Below are 19,547 nucleotides of genomic sequence, written 5' to 3' on the forward strand. Positions count from 1 at the left end.
CAAAAATTCAGAGGCTTGGCAACTGGCGTGTACTTATGACAGCTGCCATGTCCTGGGGTCACGGGATTCCCCTTTCGAAACATTCTGACCAGCTAAGTCAACGGGGGAAAGCCAGATTCGCTTAACAAACCGTGTTTCTAACGTAACAGCTGCAGCGATTCGCTTAAGAACGGTAGCAAGACCTGGGGCAAAATTGACTTAAAAACTGTCTCGCTTAGCCATGGAAATTTTGGACTCAACTGCTGTCATAAGTCAAGGAGAACCTGTAATAGCAATAACACTTAGACTTATATGCCGCTTCACAGGGCTTCACAGCCCTCTCCTCTCTAAGCGGTTTGCAGAGTCAGCCTGTTGACCCCAACAATCCAGGTCCTCATTTTACCGACCTTGGAAGGATGGAAAGGCTGAGTCAACCTTGAGCTGGTCAGGATCGAACTGCTGGCAATTGGCAGAGTTAGACTGCAATGTTGCATTCTAACCACTGCACCACCACGGTCTTTCCTTTCCTTTCCTTTCCTTTCCTTTCCTTTCCTTTCCTTTCCTTTCCTTTCCTTTCCTTTCCTTTCCTTTCCTTTCCTTTCCTTTCTTCCTCCTTCCCTTCCCTTCCCTCTCACTTACCAATAACACTTGGACTTATATGCCGCTTCACGGTGCTCTACAGCCCTCTCTAAGCGGTTTACAGAGTCAGCCTGTTGCCCCCCAACAATCCGGGGCCTCATTTTACCGATTTCGGAAGGACGGAAGTCTGAGTCAACCTTGAGCCGGTCAGGATCGAACTGCTGGCAGTCGGCAGAGTTAGCCTGCAATTCTGCATTCTATCCACTGCGCCACCAGGGCTCTTAATAGCTCAGCAAAAAAAAAAAGGAATGGTCAAATGCAGCAGATTACCTGACTCGATTTGATGGCTATTTCCTGCTTGAGCTGCTCCAAAACATCTGAGGCCGCCTCGGCGTGGCCTCCTAAATGCTGGATGTCCTCTTCAAGTCCTTCCTGTCCCGTCTTTGCTACCTGCAGGGCGACTTCTAAAACGATCTTCTCGTTCTGCAAATAGCGGATGGCGTCGTCCTTCGAGGCGGCCTCTCCTTGCAGCTCAGCCCACCTGGCCTCCACTTCGTCATAGCGCATCTGAAGTTCACCCAAGGATTGGTCTTGGGTCTGTAACGTCTCTTGGGCAGAGGTCAGCTGCTTCATCAGATCCAGCTGTTCCTGCTGCAGGGTTTCCACCTGTAAGTCTCGCTGTTGAAGCGTTAATTTGACCTGGGCCAAGAACGCAAAGAAGTTCACCGTCACCATGATCTCTTCCCAACGTAAAAAGGCGGCATCCTTCTACCTGGCCTTCACTTTTAACTCAAGACGTCCCAAAGGTGCTTTTTCAAGAGGCAACTGGACTTCCTTGTTATTCTTTGAGGACATTTTGCTTCTCATCCAAGAAGCTTCTTCAGCGCCGAAGAAGCTTCTTGGATGAGAAGCAAAATGTCTTCAAAAAATAACAAGGAAGTCCAGTTGCCTCTTGAAAAAGCACCTTTGGAGGACTGAGAATCAATTCAGACGCTTAACTCAAGAGTTGTCAATCCAGTAAAGGCACATAATGATTCTTCCAAGCAGAATTCTGTCGTCGTTCCCTCACCCACTGAGAGAATCTCGCAAAAGTTAAAGCAAACGGCCAACTCCACAAGCATATACTCCGGGAACTGTTAGGGAGGAACCGTCTTCGCCCTCTTTCTCAGACACACAAACTATCCGAACTGAGTTCCCTCTTCCTCCTGGGAATCCAGACTACATTCCACCCCAGGAATCAACCTTAACCTTTACACGAGAATCCCACACCTGCGGCTGTAACGCGACGTGCGAAACCCGTGTACCTTTTCCAGCTCCTGCTCCAATCCTGCTGCCGAGTCAGCCATCTTCTGAAGCTGTTCTTTCTCTTCCTCAAACTCCTCCAGTTTCCTTTGCAAATCGTCTTCCACCATGCTCTTGGCCTCCTGGATCTGCAGAAAGGCTGCTTCCTGGTCCAACATGTCAGCCTGTCCAGAGGCATCAGAGGTTGTTAGAAAGTGTGGTAACAGCTGTCGAGGCAATGTTAGGAAATGGGAGCGGCACGCATGGAGGCAAACAGCACCTTGCCGTTTGATCCAAATGAGGGGCTTAGGTGTTACATATGCCTCACAGGATGCCAATATAAAAATCACGGCATTTATTTGCATACAGGTAGCCCTCGACCTTCCACCCCTTGTCTAGCAACGGTTAGACCAGTGGTGGCGAACCTATGGCACGAGTGCCAGAGGCGGCACTCAGAGCCCTCTCTGTTGGCATGCGTGCCGCCACTGCTACCAGCAGCAGGTCCATCAGGCCATCACCGCTGCCCGGAGCAGGAGTCCTGGCCAGCACACAGGAGACGAAGCGGCTGACTAACAAGCTCAAGTAGAGGTGGTAGAGCAGAGGTCACCAACCATTGTTGATTAGTGCCTGCGTGATACTCGCTAGCCCTGCCCCGTTCTTACAAGGTGCGGTGCCTTGTGCACCCCACAGTGTGGCGGTGGCCATTTTTGCACCTTGCAGCACGGTGGCCCATTTTTAAGGCCCCCCACCCCCCGGGTTTTGCATGACAGAGGCGGCACTCGGAGGCACCTCCCTGCCCTCCCCCAGGGCACCACAATGCTGATGTGGCCCTGGCCCTTTGCGATAAATAAGTGGGTTTGGGCACTCGGTCTCTAAAAGGTTCGCCATCACTGGGTTACGACATTACGACAACGGTGGCCCAATCAGGTGCGACTCGTTTAACGAAAACCTTGCTTAGCGATAAGAAATTCTAGTCCCGATTGCGGCCATAAGTTGAGGACTACCCATAACTGAATCCACGCAAGATTCGTTCGGTTTTGGCATTTATCCATGTATGGACAAAAGAGCTTCCGTTTACTATAGAACATGGGATAGATTTTACCAATGGTTAGGAAAACGAACTCGTGAGAAAATGAACGTGATATGTTATTTTGAATATATATTAGTAAGAGGCACGATATGTATTGACTAACTGATCCTGTTTTTGATGATCGTTTATTACATTTACTACAGTTATCTGTTAGGGATACGGTGGCTCAGTGGGTTAGGAGGCTGAGCTTGTCGATCAGAAGATCGGCAGTTTGGCGGGTTGAATCCCGAGTGCCGCATAGCAGAGTGAGCGCCTGTTACTCGTCCCAGCTTCTGCCAACCTAGCAGTTCGAAAGCACGTAAAAATGCAAGTAGAAAAATAGGGACCACTATGGTGGGAAGGTAACAGCGTTCCGTGCGCCTTTGGCGTCTAGTCATGCCGGCCACATGACCACGGAGACGTCCTCGGACAAGCGCTGGCTCTTTGGCTTTGAAACGGAGATGAGCACCGGCCCCTAGAGTTGGAAACGACTAGCACGCATGTGCGGGGGAACCTTGACCTTTACCTTTACAGTTATCTGTTACTATATCAGATAATTGAATACATGTACCCGGACAATAGCCTGTTTGCTAAAGAATGAAAATGTTATTGGGGGATAACCCCAACGTTGATCCCAACCCTGATCCTAACCCCACCCTAAACCTTAATCCCTAACCCGATCCTATTCTATCCCTAATCCTTTAAAATTCAATAACATCCTTTAAAAAGAAAAAAAAGAGCTTCTGGTTTTCGGTTTTTGAAAAATAATTAACTGGCGGGGGTGAATCGGAAGTCCTTCAGATGTTCAAGACCATGGGTCAGCCTGACGGCAGAGACCAAAAAGAGCGTTTGAGGACTTTGGATAGGCATCAGAGCGTGTGCAGAGAGGAGATACGGAGGGGTATATTCGTGAGCGTCGACTCCTCGCGCCTCTCTGCAGGTTTTTACCGGCTTGGCAACCAAATACTCAGGAAATCCGAGGTCTTTACCTCAATATTTTGCAGCTGCGCGGCTATGCGTTCCTTCTCTTTGATCGATCGATGCTGAGTCTCTGTTAACTGGTGAGACAGGGTTACGTTCTCTAGCTTCAGATGTTCCAGCAGACCAACTTGGGTCATCTGTCCAGCCTTTAGAAAAAAAGGGTGGAAGAAGAGAAAGGGCTGCATTAAGAGACGTGTGAAGAAATGGAATCCAAGCTATTAGGGTTACACTTTATGGCCCGCTTTAGATTAAAAGGCGATTTTGCTTGTTAACTGTGCGTCCGATGCACTTACGCGGAGACGCAAAGGATCCATTTATTGCCGATTGGTGTTGCTCTCAGTTAACTGTTGTGTGTTTTTATACCATGGGGAGTTGCCCAGAGTTATTTGCCTGGGGTTGCCATTGTGAGATGGGTGGAGGGCCAAATAAACCAATTAAATAAACGAAGAAGGGGGAATAAGAATAGCCTTCATTGTAGTGGCCTTGGAAGACTCTACATCTGGTTTGCTCATAGTCAAACATATTCCAAGACACACTCTCCCGTACCAACAAGGCCTAGACACAGATGCAAGTCTATTAAATTTCTACCTAATTTTGTTGTGAGTTACACAATGACAATAAAGATATTTCCTTATCCTATCCTATCCCATCCCATCCCATCCCATCCCATCCTCTATTCTATTCTATTCTATTCTATTCTATTCTATTCTATTCTATAATCTATTCTATTCTGTAATCTAATCTGTTCTATTCTGTAATCTCTCTTCTCTTCTGTAATTCTATTCTATTCTATTCTTCTATTCTATTCTATTCTATTCTATAATCTATTCTATTCTGTAATCTATTCTATTTTATAATCTTTCTTCTCTTCTGTAATCCTATCCTATCCTATCCATTCCATATTCTATTCTACTCTACTCTACTTTACTCTACTCTACTCACTAAAAATGATACCTGGGGATACTTCCAAGCTGAGTTATTTTGTTTCACACCTATAGACAGAATCTTGCCAGGCTGAACACTCAGCTCTCTGCCTCTACAATAGACTCTGGGAACTGTTAGGGAGAGGCTGTCTTCCCCCTCTTTCTCTCACATATAATATCCAGGCTGAATTGCCTCTTACTCCCTCTTGGGGATCCTCCTCCTCCTCACTACATCCCATCACCTCTAGGGAAACCTGCAGAAAAGTGTTCCCCATTTAAGGCAGAACTGTCTCCTGAGTTCAAGGCCGCAATCAGCCAATCGCCTGTCAGATCAATCGAATTAAAGACACGATCAGACTGTGTACGTGAAAATGTGCTCCGGGGGCTGGAGACAGGAATGGGAGAGAAGAAAACGGTGCTTACCTTGACGTTGGCCATATCGCTCTGCAGACGTATCCTTGCCTGCTGAGCCACGGCCAGCTGCTGTTGGTACCAGTGGCGAACTTTCTGCAAGGATGAGATCTCCGCCTGAGAGGACTTCAGCTTACCGGTCAAGGACGCACGGTCCAGTTCGACCTGCTGAAGCTGACTTTGCAACGAGGAGAGCTGTTGCCGGAGATCGTGAACTAAAAGGGCGGATGGAAAAAAATAAAAAATTACAACGAAGTAGGAGAGGGACTTCGGAGTCCTCGCGGACGATCGCTTGACTATGAGCCAGCCTCTGGGACTTGAGGCTTTGTAAGGGACGCGGTGGCTCAGTGGGTTGGGACGCTGAGCTTGTCGATCAGAAGGTCGGCAGTTTGGCGGGTTGAATCCCGAGTGCCGCGTAGCAGAGTGAGCGCCTGTTACTCGTCCCAGCTTCTGCCAGCCTAGCAGTTCGAAAGCACGTAAAAAATGCAAGTAGAAAAATAGGGACCACTACGGTGGGAAGGTAACAGCGTTCCGTGCGCCTTTGGCGTCTAGTCATGCCGGCCACATGACCACGGAGACGTCCTCGGACAAGCGCTGGCTCTTCGGCTTTGAAACGGAGATGAGCACCGGCCCCTAGAGTCAGAAACGACTAGCACGCACGTGCAGGGGAACCTTGACCTTGACCTAAGATCCTAACGGAAGAACAGGTGGATGGACGATGTTCGCTCGGTTCTACTCACCCATGCTATCCTTGCTAAGGACGTTTTTCTGCAAGTCTTCCACCTTGCCCACCAGTCTCTGGTACTGTTCTTCGGCCAGCTGCAGGTCATTATGAGAAGCCAGCAAGCCTGCGTTCTTGGCCTCCAAGGCGGTTTGTAGCTCAGCCATCGTACGTTCCAGTTCCCAGCAGGACTGCTTCAAGGTAGCCACCTCTGAATTCAGGCAGTCCTGCTTCTGTTGGCTGCTCTGCGAATGCTCCATGTGGGTTTGGAGTTTCATCTGGACCGCAGCCAGCTGGGCTTGCAATTCTGCTTTTTCTTTGAGGGCCTACGCAAAGACAAATCCAGTTACTAAGTTTCTATCCGAGCAAGGCAGTAACAAGAGGTGTTGAGCTGAGGTGGGCCTTCAAAAACCTTCTATAATATCCTCCATTTTTGGGGGGGAGGACACAGGAGCAGACATCTCCGTGCAATTTTTTACATATGGGTAATAGCAGACATGGATAACAACCATCCCAAACGGCCCTCCGTCAACGCTGCTAACATCGAACGTTAGTGCTTGACAAGAGATGAAGAAGTAGCCATTTCATCTGTTAAAACTTGTGTATTGCTTTAAGAGAGTGGATTAAGGTTGGGAGTGGGGAAAAGGAGGATTGTTCCTCAAGGCCATCTGACAGTAAAGAAGATAAGAGCTTGGCCCACGGAAGGGAAACTGATGCTTTAAATTAATAGGAGAATATGATTGATGACAAAATTAGAAAGGTGGAGAAAGGTGTTTTAATATATTGTGCAAGGGGTCGGAGATTTCAGATTCCAGCTTCCTTCGAGCAAGCATTTGTCGGTGCATTAGGCTGAATAAAGGACTTTTAAGGTAAAAAATGCCTCAGAGTCACTTGTGAAGCCCAAACGTCGGAAACGTGACACCATCAGTTTCACAAACCATCCCATATTATTTTCCCATTCACTGTCTAGGGCAGGGGTAGGCAACCTCGGCTCTTTTATGACTCATGGACTTCAACTCCCAGAATTCCTGAGTCAGCATAACTGACTCAGGAATTCTGGGAGTTGAAGTCCATGAGTCATAAAAGAGCCGAGGTTGCCTACCCGTGGTCTAGGGAGAAAAGAGGCTGGACCACCATCTCCTGGGAATGCTTTTATTGAGATTCCTGCACCAGGAAGCCAATTGAACTCCCTGGCTTAACTGGCTCCTTCCCAGTCTAAGATCCTACCATCTCAAGAGGTTTTGAGAGCTGCAGCTAAGACTAGATCTATCCACCATAACCTGAAATGCGATCCCCACTTCCACAGACACCCGATATATTCCATAACCCATCCTTAAACCTAGAGGAACAGTGTAGGTGTCACGGTTCCAACTAATGAAACACTTCAAAGAAACCTCAGGCATGGCTTATTCTAAAAAGCCTATAATAATGAGAACAAAGCATCGGCATGGCCTGGATAGATGCCAAAATCTGAATTCCCCTCCCTTCAGCACCTAATCTCTGGCACAGTTCCCTCCTCCAGTCACAAATCACATTCTCCAATCAGTTTGAAAGGCAAAGCTTCGCTTCCTCCATTCTATAACATGCTATTTCTTATCTTATTAAAAACAACCGGGGCAGCATTCTCCTCCCCCCAGCTTCATCTAATTCTAAGAGCAAAACAATTTAAAGGAAAAGGCTGCCTCTCATACTGTCCAAGCAAAAACACCCAACGTTTGCAGTGTTGACCGTAGGTTTCTCTCCATCCTGGAGGATGAGGGTTTTTTTAAGTAGAAGATCCTTTTGTACCTCATTGGCTTCCAATGACAGTGCCTCCAATTGTCCTTCGAGCCGCATCTTCTCTTTGAGGACCTGAAGCAGCTCATCGTGGGTCCCAACGACTGAACTTTCCATGGATATGCTGGGGTGAGACAAAGCAGAGGAACACTTGGTGAAGCTGTACCAATCCCAAAAAACTAAGATGTTCCTTAGCGGATCAAACAAATGCAAGAAAAGAATCCAAAGAATGCCTGTGGAGATTCTCCTGTCATCCAGGGCATGGTTGTCCCAAAGGTGCTTTTTCAAAAAGGCAACTGGACTTCCTTTCCTGGCAACAAAAAAGTTCCTTCAGTTCTGAACTGAAGAAGCTTCTTGGAGAAGACCTGAAGAAGATTCTTGGAGGAGAAGAAATGAAGAAGCTTCTTGGAGGAGAAGACCTTAAGAAGCTTCTTGGAGGAGAAGACCTGAAGAAGCTTCTTGAAGGAGAAGACCTGAAGAAACTTCCAGGAGGAGAAGAACTGAAGAAGCTTCTTGGAGAAGAACTGAAGAAGCTTCTTGGAGGAGAAGACCTGAAGAAGCTTCTTGGAGGAGAAGAACTGAAGAAGCTTCTTGGAGGAGAAGAACTGAAGAAGCTTCTTGGAGAAGAACTGAAGAAGCTTCTTGGAGGAGAAGACCTGAAGAAGCTTCTTGGAGGAGAAGAACTGAAGAAGCTTCTTGGAGGAGAAGAACTGAAGAAGCTTCTTGGAGAAGAACTGAAGAAGCTTCTTTGTTTCCAGGACAAACAAAACCCAGTTGCCTTTTGAAAAAGGACCTTTGGGACAAAAAGTGTCCCAGCTGGAGCCTTCCGAGTCGGAGAAGATGCCGAAACAGCTTTACCTGCTAGAAATACTGTCCCGCCGGCTTCTGGCTTCCCCATTGACTTCCTGATCCTGAGCCCGATACTCTGTCGCCGCAGCCTGCAGGACCTCCCTGATGGAAGGAAACTGTCCAACAGCATCCAACGGGACCTTCTGCCCGTTGACGGTGAAGGCCGTACCCTGCTTGCTTTTGGGGCTGGAGGACGTGGGGCCTCTTCCTGACGCACTGCTGTAGGTCGAGCTGTCGCTTTCGTTGCCGTCCAGCCTCATGCCCGCTTCGCTGCCATCCATCTCCGACAGGCTGTCTCCCGCCAAGGAGGAAGCTTCCAGCCGGTCATCTGAATCGGGGGTCAGGCTGACGGAAGACACAACCGAGGTCAGGCTGCTGCTTGAGTTGGGTTTCAGCGATCCGCCCGATGAATCGGCCACCGGGACGGTCCCACCGGTGCCGCCCTCTGGGTTTTCCGTTCGATAATCTGCCAGAGACCGAATCCGGCTGCTCGTTTTGGACGATCTGGAGCTTTTTTTCTCTTTCGAGGAAGCTGGGAAGCCCAAGCTGCCCACTTTCGGTCCTCGCGGGACGCTGGTTCGCAAAAAGGAATATTCTTTGGTCATCGCCATGGGGCTGGCCCTGGGTAAGAGCTCCGGATGCAACATCAGCTCGGGATCCAGCGTGCTGGAGAGGCGGCTCTTAGCTGTAAACACCTGGAGTGAAAGAAAGGAAGGAAGAACAGGAAGGGGGAGAAATGGAAAAGCAAGCACAGTAGTAGTAAATAATAAAACAATAATAAAATAAAATATAACAACAACAAACAACAACAATCATAAATTGCTCTGGGACTTCAGAAATGAAACAGACAGGCACCTGCCACATAACACCCCGGCCTTAACAATTGTCGACAAGAAAGACAAAAAAGTCTGTCTAGTGGACGTGGCAGTGCCTGGAGACAGCAGAATAGACGAGAAAGAACTGGAGAAGATAACAAAATACAAAGACCTACAGACTGTGGCAAAGGCAAGCAAGGGTAGTACCAATTAGTAACAGGCACTTTGGGTGCAATCCCCAAACATCTGGAGCACCACGGGCATTGACAACAGCACCACTGGTCAACTGCAGCACTTGAACATCAGCGGCCTTGACACAATCCCCATCAGTCAGTTGCCCAAGGCAACTTTACTTGGAACAGCTGACATCCTGTGAAGTTACTTTTAATATTAGCAACATCTGCTTATCTCAGGTCCTTGGGAAGGACTGGATAGGTGGACAAAAATGCCAAATCCAGCTGACTCTACGACGAACCGTAACATTGGCACTGACACAATCCCCATCAGTCAATTGCCAAAGGCAGCTTTACTCGGAACAGCTGACATCCTGTGAAGTTACTTTTAATGTTATTAGCAACATCTGCTTATCTCAGGTCCTTGGGAAGGACTGGATAGGTGGACAAAAATGCCAAATCCAGCTGACTCTACGACGAACCGTAACATTGGCACTGACACAATCCCCATCAGTCAATTGCCAAAGGCAGCTTTACTCGGAACAGCTGACATCCTGTGAAGTTACTTTTAATGTTATTAGCAACATCTGCTTATCTCAGGTCCTTGGGAAGGACTGGATAGGTGGACAAAAATGCCAAATCCAGCTGACTCTACGATGAACCGTAACACTGGCATTGACACAATCCCCATCAGTCAATTGCCAAAGGCAGCTTTACTCGGAACAGCTGACATCCTGTGAAGTTACTTTTAATGTTATTAGCAACATCTGCTTATCTAAGGTCCTCGGGAAGGACTGGATAGGTGGACAAAAATGCCAAATCCAGCTGACTCTACGACGAACCGTAACACTGGCATTGACACAATCCCCATCAGTCAATTGCCAAAGGCAGCTTTACTCGGAACAGCTGACATCCTGCAACAATTCCTTTATCACCATCAAACATCAAACCTCCGCTTATCTCCGATCCATCAGTGGACAAAAAGGCCAGTTCCAGTCTCACCGCCTGGCAGACGGTGCGATGAGTAAAAACAGGCCTGTGAATCTCTTTTTAACTAGGCACTTACTCTCTCTTGATGCCTCTTGACCCGATACTGCTTGAGCTGTTCTTCCAGGCGCTTCCTCGCCTGAAGTCGGATCTGTTCTTCCTTCTCTAGCGGGAGAGGAGCATCGGCTGAGCCTGCGGAAGGAATTAGGAGCAAGTTAAGTTGTTTGGGGACAACAACCAAGGAGGTGGGGCAGACAGGAAGACCTGGGATTTCTTTGCAAAGTCCTCAGAAATTGAGAGCCAAGATAAAAAGAAGGGGGTGGGGTGGGGGGAGAAAAAGAGGCTAATTTCTCAACTCTTGGTTTTGAAGGAATTGATTTTTATTTTTTATTTTTTTTGCTGTGTCTGAAGCAAGGTATTTCGTGAGAAAAAGAGCTTGAGAACCTTTTCGGTATCGCCAGAGCTCAACCACCGCACACTTTAAAAACGTTTTGGAGACTAACTTAATTAGGATGAGAACGGTACAGTCCACAAGCCTCAGAAGAGCCGTGGTGGGTTTTTTTTTCATACTTTGCTAACATTACTTTTAATTGTTAAGGTGTGGTTAGCTGCCCAGCGTCTTCCTTCGCCAGGCGGGAGAGCACTAATGAACGATTAATCTATTAAATCAAATCAGTCGGGGAATAATTGCTGCCCCTTGTTCAGAATAGGATCCAGCAAGTCCGTCCAACCCCCAACTGAAGCTTTGCACCACCCTCTCATTTACGTGAAGAGAGCCGGATTTTTCCCCCTGGAATTTCTTAGCCTCTGAGAGTCACGGGGAAATGACGGCGATGGCGCGGCGTCACCGGAGGAGCATGACTCAATTTTTGATCCTTGTCTGGAGCCTTGGGGGAAGGGTGTTCAGTCAAAACAGGATTGTCCCTGAGCAGAAGTGAAAGGTGGACGTGTGAACGCGGGACACTGCAGATGGCTGTTAATGCAGCCCGTTGCCAAGCCTACACGGTCCTGTGACAGCCGTGTGTGTGGCTGTCAGAACTTCAAATGCAGGTCGTTAGTAAACCCCCTTGGAACTTCAAACAGCCACTCAGCAACAAGTCGTTACCTGCATTGACAAAAAACTATCAGAGTGAGTCCTCGACTTACGGGCTTGTTTACTGACGGTTCGAAGTTACAACAGCACCGGAAAAAAGTGAGTTCTGTTTTTCACATGACGACCGCAGTATCCCCAGGGTCGCATGGGCAAAATTCAGACTGGGGAACTAGCTCCCATTTATGACGGCTGCAGGGGTCACGTGATCCCTTTTTTTTGCATCCTTCTGGCCAGCAAAGCCAATGGGGAAGCTAGATTTAGGTAACAACCGTGTTACCGAGTTAACAACTGCAGTGATTCCCTGAACAGCTGTGGCGAGAAAGGTACAATGGGCCAAATTGGGGCTCAGTCGTAAGTCAAGGACTAGCTGTGTTTCGCTGTTGTTGACATGCGCAATGTTTTCTCTGATCAATGTTTCGCACGCACAGGCGCGTAGAGGTCGGTAACCACATCAATTAGAGCAGGGGTCCCCAAGGACCGGTACCGAACTGTGGCACGCCAGCAACCGGTCCGCACAAACAAGCAAAGCCCCATCCGTGGGGATGCAGGCAGCACGCAAAACCACGCACCCTCCGGTCCGCGAAAAAACCTCTCTCCACAGAACCGGTCCCTGGTGATGCCCAAAAGGTTGGGGAACCTCTGGATTAGAGGGGAAAATACCTTGTTTCTACGAGAATTGCAACGGCAATCTTGATCGCAACCCACCAAATCATCATCAAAAAGAAAAAAGAAAAAAGGAAGCCAATTTGTTAAAGGCGAAGTCAGAGGCCGAGCTTGCTGGCCCAGGTTTTTAGAGTCAGCTCATGCTTCAAAAGCGGCAGGCAGAAGAGATTCTGCAGAGGCACAGAGATAGAAATAAGGGAGGAGGGGGGGTGGAAAAAAAAACTTCTTTGAGGTGGAGCAAGGAAGAACAGGTGAGCTCCGCCGCGAAGAGATGCTTACACATTTTGGTTTCTTGCAAAGGGAGGCTTAGTTTGAGAGACTGCAGGGCGTCGTTCCTAAGAGCTAAGCTCTCGTCACTACCGCCCTGAGATGCCTTTAGGTGCTCGTGGACACCAAGCACACCTGAAGTTGCTTCTTCCTCCCAGGAGCTTTTGATGGGGCCAAAAGTCACGGGCTGCTCGGGCCCGTAAGACGTCGGTCCGTTCGCACAAGGATCTGAGCTGCCCTTGAGGGCTAAGGTATCCCCTTCGGTTGACACTCTGCTGTTATTTACACTAGCTGCTGGGGGAAAAAAGAACAGGGGTTGGGAAGAGGTTTAGTGGTGGGTGCCGTGCTCTTACCTGTTCGTACGCTCAGGAAGCCACTGAGAGAACAATCCATCAGACTAGAGCTGGAAGGGAGGGACCTTGGAGGTCATCTAGTCCAACTGCCTGCTCAAGCAAGAGACCCTGTACCGTTTCAGACAAGGGACGGTGCTGTCTTTTTTTGGAAAGCCTCCAGCGATGGAGCATCCCACAACGTCGGAAGGCAAAGCTATTCCAATGGGTTAATTGTCCTCACCGTTAGGAAGTTTCTCCTTAATTCCAGGTTGCTTCACCCAATATGCTCCACTCTTAAATCAGTTTAAACACCAAACTTAACAAATAAAAACATAATAGCAATAGCAGTTAGACTTATATACTGCTTCACCGAGCTTTCCAGCCCTAAGCGGTTTACGTATTTCCCCCAACAACCTGGATCCCCATTTTACCGACTTCGGAAGGATGGAAGGCTGAGTCAACTATGAGTCGGTCAGGATCGAACTCCTGACAGTGGGCAGTTAACCTGCAGTACTGCATTTTAACCACTACACCACCATGTCTCTTATAATAAAATGTGTATCTAGTCTGGAACATTCCTGAAATATTGGATAGGGAAATAGGATTTGTTTATGGGCTGGGCTCAACAGGAATATATTTCTCCCTCCTTCCTGATGTTCTAAATCCTCACAAGGCAAAGAGAAGAGAATCTGTCAATGCTGCAAACGTTGACATATTTTTGCACTGACAATATAAGACGCAGCCTTTTGCTTTAACTGCTTTGCTTTGAAACTGAAGGTAGGGGGAATGTCAACCGGATGTTTTCAGAAGATAAGAAATAACCTGCGCACAGGAAGGGAAGTGAAACTTCATTATGTAAAACTGATTGGATAATGTGATTTATGACGTGTAAATAGGGGTTGGAATTGTTGGGTGGTGTAGTGGGCTTGTGGGAGGAGATTTCAGATGCTGGCATCCCTCCATGTGTGCCGATGCTTCCTTTCATTATTAAGACTTATTAGATAAACAATGCCTGAATTTTGTTTGAACTGTCTCATTTATGGGAACCGCCACAGAATCCCCTTAATTCAGATCCATGTAGTTTTTGGTATAATCCATTTTAGTGGACAGCAAGTTAGAAGAATCTCAAGTTAGAAGATGCTCTTCCTATCTCCCTTTTGCTCTTCTTTCAATCGCAGAGGAGTTTGGTGCAAAACAGATGCCCTGATGCCACTCTTGTGTCTAATTTTCTCTTCGTCTGATCTGTCACGCTTCAGGCTGACTGGGTTGCGAGTCGCCTCGATGGAGCCAGAGTGAGCGTCTACGGCTCTCAAACTGCCAACATTTAAGCTGCCTCCAGAAGTTGTGAATGTTCCAACACTGGAGGTTTTTAAAAAAAGAGATTAGACAAGCCTTTTGTCTGAAATAGCATAGGGTTTCCTGAGGTTGGATTATCAGAAAACCTCCAAGGACCTTCCCAGTTCTGTTATACTCCTCATTACTTTGAATTATTTTAAGATGTGACTCCCAAGACAGAGACTTTCCAGACTAAAGCCCCCCCACACCCCACCCAGTGCTGATTTAACAGCTTTGTTCTTTCATTTTCCAGAGAAAAAGGAAGACGGAAGAGGTAGGTGGAAAAAGCAAAGGAGAAGTGGAAGAAAGCCTTAGTACTAAGTCTGGAGTTTCATCACCCAGTGAGTGCAACAGCAGACAAGCACATAGACAAAGGGTAGGTATCGCCTTAGTATTAGCCATGAAAGATACCACTAGGACAGGGGTGTCAAACTCAATTTCATTGAGGGCCACATTAACATTGCGGTTGCCCTCAAGGGGCCGGGTGGGTATGGCCAGGGTGGGCATGGCCTACTGGGTGGGTGTGGCTAGAGTGCGTATGGCCTACTGTGTGGGTGTGGCTAGAGTGCGTATGGCCTACTGGGTGGGCGTGGCTAGAGTGCGTATGGCCTACTGGGTGGGCGTGGCTAGAGTGTGTATGGCCTACTGGGTGGGCGTGGCCAGCTCTACATCGTTTGCATCAAGGGTGCCTAGGGGGGCCTGGGCAGGAGTGGGACAGATCTGAGGGTCTCTGGCAGAAGGAGGGTCTCTGGGCCAGGGCCAAGGCAGTGGGGGCCGTTCCCTCACTGTTTCCAGGATGGCTTCGCGGGCCACATGAAACCACTTCGTGGGCCGGATCTGGCCCCCGGGCCTTGTGTTTGACGTGTCTGCACTAGGAGGAAAACTCAGGAACAGATCACCAGCCTGAATCTTCCAAATGCGTCTGGAATGACAACTTATTTTGCCAAAGTCCTTCCTAACCTTCCACCGTCACCATCCAACGAGAGTCAGAAAAATGCTCATTAAAGAAAAAGAAAAATTAATATCCAGGGAAGAGCTGCTTACAGTTAACGTTTTCCTGTGTCCACTTAGATTTGGCCTCCAGGCCTGGCTGCTGTTCAGAACCGCTAGGGGTGCCATTGCTGGCTTCCTGAATGACCACCGAAGGGTCCATGGCTGAAGGCGTGAAGGTCCAAGGGAAATGTTTCCCCAAGGGAATTTTCCAAGTGACCTACTGGCTCCGGTTTTTCTCCATCAATACCGCTGGGAGCCAAAAGGCAGCCGGCGCATTGCGAGGGCTTCGGCACCAAGGTATTTGCAGCAAAGCAATTTGGTTGAGTTCCAGCCCACTTGATGGGACAACTGAAGAATTTTTGGAGATCCTTAAGAGTAGCTGCAGAGAAAGAAAACAATGGTTGAGTTACATCACACGCTGAGATAAACACACACACACACACAGGATGACACTCCTTTTTAAAAATAGTTCCTTGTGGGTTTTTTTGGGTTTTTTTAAGAAACACCTACATCTGCCACATATAATTCTGAGCTCACCGTGTGCCAATCCTTATGTAAGTCATATTGCCACCATCTCAGAGACAGGGGTGTGTGTGTTTAGGCTCCTAGATGATAAAATTGAGGAGTTTGGGTTTGGTTTTAGGATGCGTTAATGAATCTCTGAGCGACACGTGGAATTCATCCAAGCTTTCTTGGGGTTGTTGCACGGGAATCACCCAGGCTGGTCCTGTGATGAGTGGAAACAAAGCTATTTTCATTTACTAATCGCGGTTACCAGTTGCCTTTTATTTTCATCATGGCAACTGCCGGCCAGACTATTTTATCCCACCAAGCACGGACAGTTTGATTTATAGGACTATGCATGTGTTTATGAGGCTAAGTATTTGGCAGAGATTAAAATATCTCTTATTGCAGCTGAGCGTATTACTAACCGAGGGTGGGAAAAGAGGCCTATTGCCTATTAAGGTTGCTTCGCTTTGCGTGAAGAAAGCAAGAAAGCAAGAGATAAAGATTACACAGGCTAGTCCTCAAGTTACAACAGTTCATTTAACGACCCCGTTGAAAGTTACAACATTGAAAAAAATGACTTATGACCATTTTTTCACACCTACGACGGTTGCAACATCCCCAGGGTCATTTTACCAAAATTCAGATGCTTGGCAACTGACTCATATTTATGGTTGCATAAATATGATCCCCTTTTGCGACCGTCTGTCAAGCAAAGTCAATGGAGAAGCCACAGTCACTTAACAGCCGTGTTGATTAACTTATGAACTGCAGTGATCCACTTAACAACTGTGGCAAGAAAGGTCGTAAAAATGGGGCAAAACTCAACTATTAATTGTCTCGCTTAGCAACAGAAATTTTGGGCTCAGCTGAGGCCTTAAGTCGAGAACTGCCTGCAGAGGAGAATTCAGCCCAAGAAGAACTAAGAAGCTCAGGATCAACGCTCACATGATGCAAGGGCCAAAATCAAGCAAGGAGGCTACTCCGTTTCGGATAACAACATTTGTTGACGCCTCACAAGGATAAAATTATAGATTTTTCCTTACTCAAGATGCAGAAAGCAATTTGCAAAGGCTGTCTTTTATAGGGCACTTAAGAAGAGACGACTTTTATGGGAGCTCATTGAAGACCTCAAGAAGTTCCATGTTTAGTTGCCATCCTAAGATACCTCTTAGAAATGTGTTAGCAAGACATTAAAGTCCTGTCCTTCGTGGCATTTAGAAGACAGCTTGAGATCCTCAAAACTTCAACCCTCAATGCCCACGTTGGGAGGGTTGACTTCTCTGGGCAGGGGAGGCTTTAGCCTAACACAACTTGCTGGGAGGGCTGGAGGGGAAGAGATGGTGTATCCAAGCCCATGTTCCTTGGGAAAGGAGCAGGATTAGAGTCTTTAGCACACCTCCACCTCCCCTTTTGGGGCCAGCTTGGCAGCCTCTGTTCACAACGCCAGTCTCCGACAAATGCAAATAGGCAGAGACTCTTAACCTCCACGGAGGCCTCACTAGACATGTTGAACCCTCCCAACCATTGCAACAACCACCAGTTTCAGAGTCCTTGACCACACATCACACCTACTCTGGATTATAAAGTCCATAAACAAACTTCATAGATGTACACACAGAGACACACATCAGATCTTACACTGACCTGGTCTGTATGGTCCATAAACCAACTTTATACAGGTACATACCTATGCACACCCACCCCCAACATCAAACCTTAAATCTTCCCAAGTCCATATAATCCATACACCAAGTTTATACACACACACACACCCTACATCACACCTACCCAGCTCTATACAGTCCATAAATCAACTTCATACTGATGTACATACACACACACACACATCAAACCTTACCCTTATCCTGGTCTATGCAGTCCATGAAGCAACTTCACACACAATACACACACAAGTACCCCCCCATCCAAGTCTATAGGGCCCATAAACACAAACAGACATACCCACCGCACACCGACCCTTTAAACCTTCCTAGGTCTATGAAACCCATAAAACAACCATACACATACACGCAGGTGTGTATACACACACACACACACACACTCCACCTCCTCTCCCCAGCTCTACAGAGCCCACAGAGCCCATTTCCTACAACGCAACCGGCAGGCACACAAACACCCCACCATCACAAGGGAAGGTCCCAGATTCTTACCCACTGAGACGCGTGTGTTGCAAGACACGTGTGCAGGCCATCCCCACACACCCAAATCCCCGGGGATTCCCCCCCAACCTCCCCCAGACACGCGTGTGTGTGTTTGCACAAGGGTGTGACTTGTATACCCACAGACACACAAACACACGCAGAGGGTACTCAGCCCCACCCCCGCAGCCCGGCAGCCCCGCACCCTCCATTGCCGGACCTTCGTCCCGCTGACCTGCCCGGCTCGGCCCGAGGCGCCCTTCCTCCTCCTCCTCCTCCTCCGAGACGTGGCGCGGGCGGCAGGCGGAGCGCAGGCGGGGCGACGACGCCCCTTCCCCGCCGGACGGCCTCCTCCTCTTCCTGCTCCGCCTCTTGCCCGCCCGGAGGCGCCCGAGGACGCTCCGCGGCCGCACAGACCTGCCCGGAGCCCGGGGAGGGGGGGCCGAATGGCGGCCGGAACGGAAAGAGCGGGGCGCTTTTTTTCCCCCAGGCAGCGGACGGGTTTTGGCGGCGGAACTTCCGGGAAGGAGGGCGTGAGCGAGACAGACAGAGGGAGGAGCGCGGGGATGACGCGTCCCGGCCCCTCCTTCTTCAGCTTGCCCCGCCTCCGCCTCTTTCTCTCCGCCGCCTCCGGGAAGGTTTAGCTTAGTCCTTCCCCAACGGGGCGCCCTCTGGTGGTTGGGGGATCTTTTGGCTGCCGCAAAGGGAGCGTCGCAAAGCGGGCTGGGGGGGTGTGCCCCAGTTGTCCCCCTCCCACGGCACATCTGGGGGCGCCAGGTTGGGGGAGCTGCTTTCAGGAGCGAGCGATGGAGCCGCCCTCTTTGATGTCGGGACATTGCCACAGACACAAGTATCACACACATATGCACATATACACACATATAAATGTACACATACACATGGACACACACATACGCATAAATATGCACATGTGCCTATGTACACACTTATATACACAAAATGTACAGAAACGTATAGTTTATACATACGCACATAAGTAAACACATACATGCACAAACATGTAAATACATATACATATGTATTATATACAAACACAAATACACATATATGCATACACAAAGATATACGGGGTCTCTCTCTCTCTCTCTCTCTCTCTCTCCATATATAGGGACGCGGTGGCTCAGTGGGTTAGGACGCTGAGCTTGTCGATCAGAAGGTCGGCAGTTTGGCGGGTCGAATCCCGAGTGCCGCGTAACAGAGTGAGCACCTGTTACTCGTCCCAGCTTCTGCCAACCTAGCAGTTCGAAAGCACGTAAAAATGCAAGTAGAAAAATAGGGACCACTCCGTTGGGAAGGGAACAGCGTTCCGTGCGCCTTTGGCGTCCAGTCATGCCGGCCACATGACTACGGAGACGTCCTCGGACAAGCGCTGGCTCTTCGGCTTTGAAACGGAGATGAGCACCGGCCCCTAGAGTCGGAAAGGACTAGCACGCATGTGCGGGGGAACCTTTACCTTTACCATATATATATGTGTCTCACATATATATACATACATACAGACATAGATAGATAGATAGATAGATAGATAGATAGATAGATAGATAGATAGATAGATAGATAGATAGATAGGCGGATAGACAGACATGATAGAGGATGGATGGATGAAGATGGATGGATGATACATAGATAG

General features: G+C 48.4%; 1 protein-coding gene across 1 annotated transcript in view; it reads right to left on the minus strand.

Moving 5' to 3' along the window:
• GOLGA3 (golgin A3) overlaps positions 1-18,328 on the minus strand; it is a 32,426-nt gene extending 14,098 nt beyond the window's left edge. The window contains exons 1-11 of the mRNA XM_083373222.1: positions 18,132-18,328; positions 15,279-15,606; positions 12,580-12,861; positions 10,624-10,736; positions 8,579-9,264; positions 7,733-7,844; positions 5,964-6,270; positions 5,236-5,438; positions 3,898-4,035; positions 1,863-2,024; positions 889-1,257 (exon numbers count right to left, since the gene is read on the minus strand). Coding sequence (XP_083229348.1) covers positions 889-1,257; positions 1,863-2,024; positions 3,898-4,035; positions 5,236-5,438; positions 5,964-6,270; positions 7,733-7,844; positions 8,579-9,264; positions 10,624-10,736; positions 12,580-12,861; positions 15,279-15,387 — 2,481 coding nt within the window. The 5' untranslated portion in view covers positions 15,388-15,606; positions 18,132-18,328. The remainder of the gene's footprint in view (positions 1-888; positions 1,258-1,862; positions 2,025-3,897; positions 4,036-5,235; positions 5,439-5,963; positions 6,271-7,732; positions 7,845-8,578; positions 9,265-10,623; positions 10,737-12,579; positions 12,862-15,278; positions 15,607-18,131) is intronic.
• Between the last annotated feature and the right edge of the window lie 1,219 nt (positions 18,329-19,547).

This window comes from Vipera ursinii (genome assembly GCF_947247035.1).
Source record: "Vipera ursinii genome assembly, chromosome: 14".
NCBI classification, from domain to species: Eukaryota; Metazoa; Chordata; class Lepidosauria; order Squamata; family Viperidae; genus Vipera; species Vipera ursinii.